Source organism: Babylonia areolata, chromosome 18, assembly GCF_041734735.1.
Source record: "Babylonia areolata isolate BAREFJ2019XMU chromosome 18, ASM4173473v1, whole genome shotgun sequence".
Lineage (NCBI taxonomy): Eukaryota > Metazoa > Mollusca > Gastropoda > Neogastropoda > Buccinidae > Babylonia > Babylonia areolata.
In genome coordinates, this window is record NC_134893.1 from 50,635,477 (window position 1) to 50,642,976 (window position 7,500).

At 41.6% G+C, this 7,500-nt stretch overlaps 1 protein-coding gene across 1 annotated transcript in view; it reads left to right on the plus strand.

The window, feature by feature from the left end:
- The window catches only part of LOC143292273 (speract receptor-like), a 434,645-nt gene extending 431,535 nt beyond the window's left edge, over nucleotides 1-3,110 (plus strand). The window contains exons 22-23 of the mRNA XM_076602459.1: nucleotides 2,115-2,742; nucleotides 3,067-3,110. Of these exons, the coding sequence (XP_076458574.1) occupies nucleotides 2,115-2,742; nucleotides 3,067-3,110 (672 nt within the window). The remainder of the gene's footprint in view (nucleotides 1-2,114; nucleotides 2,743-3,066) is intronic.
- The last annotated feature ends 4,390 nt before the right edge of the window (nucleotides 3,111-7,500 follow it).

Consider the following 7,500-nt stretch of genomic DNA (forward strand, 5'->3'; position numbering starts at 1 on the left):
AAATTAACTCAATAGTTTTGGTCTGGGAGCACATCATAGCTACACAATTATAATTTACGTCAAACAGTGATTAGACCTGTGACTGAATTCTTCTGACAAAATTTAGCTATCTACGAGAATACCAACATACTCATATGAACACAAGTAATGTGTTGAAACTTACAATTTACAAATCATCAATACATTTAAAACGGAGTACTTACAGTAGAATGTTAGGCAGCTGACTGTGTGTGTGACACGTGATGTGTGCTGAAGACCAGCACCTCAGAAAATAACCAGCAATTGCTTGTAAGCAGCTTACATTTCAAATTCGAATTTGAATAGCGTTATGCCCCAGTTACCTCAACAAGGCAATGGTTGGACACCATCACTGTAGTGAAACTGTCACCCGCTTTGTATCTTGTAAGCTCCTGATCTATTCTCATCCAAACATTATGATAATGTGGTTGCAGTGTATGACAAGCAATTGCGTACAGAATTGTAGATTGTAGCATTATATGTCATGGAAAAAACACATTGACGTAAACTTAGTGTCAGTTGAAATCCTTACAAACAATTTAACTAATATCAGATATGCTTCTAACTGATTTGTGTGTGTGTGTGTGTGTGTGTGTGTGTGTGTGTGTGTGTGTGTAAGCGCAACAGACATAATCTGGAAGGGAATGATGCATAGACTTGATTTTAAAAAAATGTTTAGAGCATTTGTTTAGAAAGGGCTTTCATTTACAATTCGAATTGCTTCACGCATTCTGCGCGAGTCATTGAAGACCAGCATGTTGGCTGCGAAAAAGACGTCTGCTCCAGTCGGTGTGTGAAGCAGTCATTGAAGCCAGCTGAGCGCATGTAGGCTGTACATCAGCCAGACTCAAACCACACTCGAGGACACAAAGGCCAATATATTGACAATACTATTACGAAGAAAAACGTATGCTTCCTATCACACGCATGCAACTCGTACACAACAACAACAATATCAATGAAATGAAGAATAGTAAATTCATATATCGATTTTAGTTATTACCCAAACACCCACCCACCTACCCCCCCCCCCCCCCACCCCCCTCCCCCCCCCCCCTTACAAAGAAAACCCTGCACATTTACCAACAATCATTTGCAAGTTTATTAGCTTGACCCGCAATTTACACGTTACGTTATGCAAGTGTTCCCCTTCCAGCAGTTGATCCCCTCTCTTATCCCCGGCAAGATACAAGATTATCTCTGAAAGAAAAATCGCAGACATGTCTGCTGACAAAAAGTGTGCATGAGGTCATCAGACAAACACAATGTCCGACTATGCCTTCCTAATTACAAGAAGAGAACCCATTCATTTATTCATTTATTCATTCATCCATTCATTCATTCATCATATCATTCTTTCAGTATATTCATTCATTAATAGGTAACAATATACCCAACACAACGAAGGTCATGTATCCCATGTCATGCTGTGCCAAATGATGCAGACTGCGTAAAACAGAAAATAAAGGGATAGTAACAGACTATATATATATATATATATATATATATATATATATATATATATATATATATATATATATATATCATAAAAATAATTTTTAAAATAAGAAAAATAAAAAGTAAAATACAATGCACACATTACCAATAAGATATTCGATTTTATAATAACACATAGCTAAGACAAGCTTACACACACACACACACACACACACCCACACACACACACACACACACACACAATATATATATATATATATATATATATATATATATATATATATATATACACATACATACATACAATTACATAGAGAGACAGAGAGAGAGAGAGAGAGAGAGAGAGAGAGAGAGAACAAAATACCGAAAATAAAGGGGGAAGGGACCAATGTCATGGGCACAACATTTCATAACTGAAAAAGTAGACAAGTTATATTTTAGTTCGTCGTAACATTTCCTTCAGGAACTTGAAGGTTTTTGAATAGCTAAAAAAAAAAAAATCAGGTCATGATGATTTATTAACATTTTTATACTGCCATAGCCTAAAATTAAAGCTATTTAGGCCATAAGAATCAGGTCATTTATTCTTCACAGAGAGAGAGAGAGAGAGAGTAATAATAATACAAATGACGCTGCAGGGCAAAGGGGAGGTGGTGACCTACTGGCTGACAGGCGAGGACCGGGAGCGACGACCCCACCGCCTGAGGCCGGTCAGCAGCGACCACAGCCACATCTCCACCCTCACCGCCACCGGGGTGGCCATAGGAGCAGGGGCAGGAGGAGGAGGTGGGGGACTGGGGAGCGGAGGGGTGGGAGGCGGGTCGTTCCGCAGCACTGGCGGCGGCGGTGCTGGCGGCGGTGGTGCTGGTGGGCACATGGCCCGCTGTCGCTCGCGTTCCTTCGAGCGTCCCATGGACCGCTCCCCTTCCCAGCTGAGCGCCGAGCGAGCCGCTGTGCACTACTATCAGGGCCAGGTGCACTTCCAGGGCCCGCCTCCGGGGATGGGCAACGGGGAGGTGGTGCTGGTGGGAGGGATGTCCCCTGGAGGAGGAGGAGGAGGAGGGGGCACCACCCTCCCTACCAGCAACAGCAGCGGTGGTGGAAGTCGAGCGCCTTACCTGCAGCCGTACGGCTACCTCGCGGGTCCCAGCAGCCAGGAGCTGTTGAGGAGGACCTCCTCGCGACGCCGGAAGTTCAAGTTCACCATCGGCCCCGAGGAGGAGGAGCTGCTCAAGGCGGAGGAGAGAGCAGGAGGAGGTGGAGGGGGTGCGGTGATGATGATGGACGGAGGCGAGGGGGTGGGGATGGGAGGGAGGGGGGAGAAGGACACGATGGAGACGACGCCGCTGATCCGGCGGAAGTTTGAGCGGGTCGGGGAGGACGGGTTCGCGGACAGCACGTTGTGTAACAGTCGGGTGTGACAACTCCCTCATTCCCCCCCCCCACTCCCGGCCCCCATTCCCCACGCCCTCACCCCCCCCTCCCCCACCCCACCACCCCCACACACACCACTGCCTGCACCCGCTGTGCGTTTCATGTTCATGAGATCTCTCAAACTTCCCCTGGTAAGCCTTGGTGCCAGTGTGACAGGGTTGTGGAAGATAGCTATAAACCGACAGCCCCCACGTGTGTGAGACAGCTGTTTATGACATGTTTTTTTCCAGAATCGGTTTGCGTCAGACATGACAAAGACTTGGGGGTAAGGGGGCGGGGGGGGGGGGGGGGGGGGGGGGGGGGGGGGGGGGGGGGGAGAGAAAACACTTTTGCTATGAAAACTACCGAAGCAGTGTAAAAGTTATGCTCGTATAATTCTTCTGCACGACTTTCTTGATGCCTCTGATGCTGTTGCACTTGTCGACGGGTAGGAGTTTACCGACAGCACAATGCTGTATTGTCCACACCAATTTCGCTCACATCTTCCCTGCGTTAACTGGGGCCATTGTGCGCCATTTCTTCCTCATGGCTGAACACTGTGCATAGGTTCTGAAAGTTCGCAAGATTTTCAGTCGGTGCTTTGTGAAAAACAAACAAACAACAACAACAAAAATAATAATTAAAAAAAAAAAACCACCCACATGTCCTCCACATCATCTAATCATACATTTCGCTGGTAAAGGAAATATTTGTTGAGCGTTTAACAGGGTGCAAAAACAAACAACAACTTGTGTACAGGGTTGTGGGTTTAGAAGAGCAAAACGTGTGTGTGTCTTCCACACTGAGGCCTTTCCCTATGAGGACTCAGAAAGTGAAAGGAAGAACGAGACTTTACCCACACATGAACAGGCAGCCGTGTGACAAACCTTTTAACATTATCCCTGACTGTCTCACTTCAAGTCTCGACCGTAAATTCATTAAGAGAGGTGAATGGTTCCGCCCACGACGTTGTGGGCCTTCCTCTCTCTCGGAACCAAGCGTCTGTGGAGTGTAAATGACAAAGACCAGTGTGGGCTGCTCCTCTTTCACTTACTATCCATGACAACTGCGAAGGACTGTCCAGAACCGAGAACAATCTGCATTCCTTTGTGCCGTGTTGGAAACACACAGTGCACTCTCAACATTTGCAAGTGTGCGTTTATATATATATATACGAAATGTAGGACACCTACCATGTGGCCTAAAATGAATCCTAAAATGGTAACATGGTGATTATTTGTGACTGCATTCAGAAATGTCTGCATAAACGACACAGATGCTGAATCATATTGTTTCCTCTTCAGAGTTTCAGCTGCGACAACAAGAGCAGATGACTGGCATCAGTTACGGGATTCAGCGGCACTAATGTCCACAGGCTTTGAGCTGAGACAGAACTTTTGGAAGATGTGAACATTTACGGTTAGATTTTACGTGCTTGCATGCTCATTGAACAGTCAGACGATCAGACGTTCTAAGCCTAAAGCAGGACATTCATATTCCATACACTTGTGGTGCAAGTATAATGAAGTAACACTGCAGAGGGGGTAGGGGGTGGGGTCTTTGACTGAAACACCAAACGTCCATAGTGGAATATAAAACTGTGTAAACTGTGACATAGGACGTTCAAGGATGCCCAGAAATGAACTTGGTATACTAATCATACGTCGGCTCGATGACTTGAAAGCTTTCGATCGTTGTAAATGCTACTGGCAGTCAGGGAATGAAGGTTAAGAAATATATAAAGCAAGAGAGAATATTGATGTTGCAGATGTATTTTTTCGTGAAAAAAAAAAAAATCAGCTCGCTCAACTTTTTTGCACATTCTGAACAGTGTTTTTTTTTGTTTTTTTTTTATAAGTGTTGATATCGATGTCATTTCATTATCATTATGAAACATCAGCATGAAGTAAATACAGTTGGAGTGCTTTGTACACATTTTTTTTACATTCCCCCCATCGGGTTGGAGGGGTGGGGGTGGGGTGGGGGGGACGGTGGGAACTCTTTCGGTATAAATAGTATCTCCACCTTCCGGAAATAATGTGCAAAGAATTTCCTTATTAATTTTCTGTTGCTCTCTTACCTTTGTTTCTGGCTCCTTTCTTTTCTTTTTGTCGTGTTTCATCCTGTAGTATTGTTTGCCTTGCTGGTCCATTGACTGGAGTAAATTCCAGAAATCCTTGAATAGTTTGGTTTTTTTTTGTCTGGACTTGTCATTTGCGCACCCTTCCTACACACGTTTTTTGTTGTTGTTTTTTTTTTACTTTGTTTTTAGTGTTGTTGTCGTCGTTGCTTTTGAGCTGAAGACGTGAAATTTGATTGAGGTACCCGTTGGCAATTTTATGCTTGTCATTATACATATATGATTTTAGCGTATCATGTATAATCATATTTATGTTCATGATAGTTTCTTTTTAATCGCACGAAAAAAACAAAAACAGAAACAACAACAACAACAACAAACACGTAATGATCAACGTCATCAATGTCCTAATTATTTCTGCATGAACGTGACTGTACTTAGTCTTTTTTTTTTTTTCGTTTTTTTAATTCTCAGATTCAAGGGGATCAAAATTTGGGGCTTTTTGTTTTTGTTTTTGTTTGTTTTTCAAGCCCTAATATGGCTTTGCGCGATCGGTTGTGACATGAACAACAAAGCTGAATGATTGAGGCAGATTTTGACGCTCGACATTAATATTTGATGCCGTTTTACGTGTGGGACACGTGCAATTTTAAATATTAACGTCCTCATATTGTAATGATTGTTATTTTTACATTGTCACCTTGCAAGTGTGTTTCAATTCTTTTGGTCGTCTAAATTTAGTTATTCTTTTTTTATGTCACAGAAATGTATTTTATATTACAAGAACGTTCAGGAAGTTATACCCCTGGGCTCAGCGTAACACTTACTTCAATTCTACTTCATTTCGTGATGAAATTTTATTCCACGTTACGGCTTATTAAGATCTAATGTCCTGAACACTTTACCAGAGGCTGAATGCTTTTATTTTACACTCGATACTCGAAACTGTGTTTTTTCCAATTTCATGAAGAAAAAAGCCCCAGTTTATCTGCATATTTGTATGAAAATCTCCATTACCCTCGCGTGGAAGCAGATTAATTCAGATTCTCCATGAACATGACACCAAAGTGCAATGTTATTTTGCTTAAGTCTGTATATGTGTAGGGTAATTGTCTGTCATTTTTCTGTGCTTTAGATACATAAACATAATCAAATCAGATAGCCAAAGCAAAACACTTTGCGTAAACGCACGGAGTTTGTCTGTTCGAACAAAGCAATATTTTGGTCCAAGTTTTAGCCCTGCTTATTTTCATTTCTTGGTGTTCCTGTCTTTTGTTGTTATGTTTTCTTCTGTAAGAGAAAATTCATTTTTTTAAATCGATGGCATATCTCTTTGTGTATATGATATACGTTTAAGCTTAGAATCTCATATATATATATATATATATATATATATATATATATATATATATATATATATATATATATATATATATCACTGTGCTTTGTTGACTGCAGTGACATCACAAACGAAAGAGACATATGTATGATTAACAACAAACAAACAAACATACATACATATACATGCATTTCTTCTTCTTTCATAAAATTATATTATATTCTCTTATAGAATTCTGTTAAGCAGGTGAAGTCTTCGCTTTTCTGACTTCCATTGTTTTTTGTTGTTTGTTTTTTTTGTTTGTTTGTTTGTTTTTCGTTATTATTGTCATCTTCTTTAAGCTTATTAATTCACTAACCAATTTTATTTCTTAATTGTGATGTTAATTGTGCGACGTTTGTTTCGTGTGTTCGGGTTCCAAGCGAATATCCTCAGGAGTGAAACGTTAAAGAAACAAAGAGTGACTGTGATATATTTTTTATATTTGTTGTTTGTTTGTTTTTTCGTTTATCCGTATTTATTTCGTTGTTGCTGTTGGTAGTGGTGGTGATAGGGTGAAAACTATATTTGCAGCAGGCCTCGAATGATAAAATCGTGATCCGCAACCGACCTTTGCTCAACTAAAACAACAGTTACATAATCAACAACAATATACAGCATTGACAAAACAAATCAACATCAACAACAGCAACAGCAGCAGCAGCAGCAGCAGCAGCAGCAGCAGTAAAATCCATTGAAGCTTTCAGGGCCCTCTGACGAATATTGAACAGAATAGAGAATGAAATATGATATTATTTTGGTCATGAAACACCCGGGTTCAAAACCGACACACTGCATCCATGAAAAACTGTTATTCGTTAGTATTGTAGCATGTATTGTATTGAGTGACGGGCGCAATAGCCGAGTGGTTAAAGCGTTGGACTGTCAATCTGAGGGTCCCGGGTTCGAATCACGGTGACGGCGCCTAGTGGGTAAAGGGTGGAGATTTTTACGATCTCCCAGGTCAACATATGTGCAGACCTGCTAGTGTCTGAACCCCTTTCGTGTGTATATGCAAGCAGAAGATCAAATACGCATGTTAAAGATCCTGTAATCCATGTCAGCGTTCGGTGGGTTATGGAAACAAGAATATACCCAGCATGCACACCCCCGAAAACGGAGTATGGCTGCCTACATGGCGGGATAAAAACAG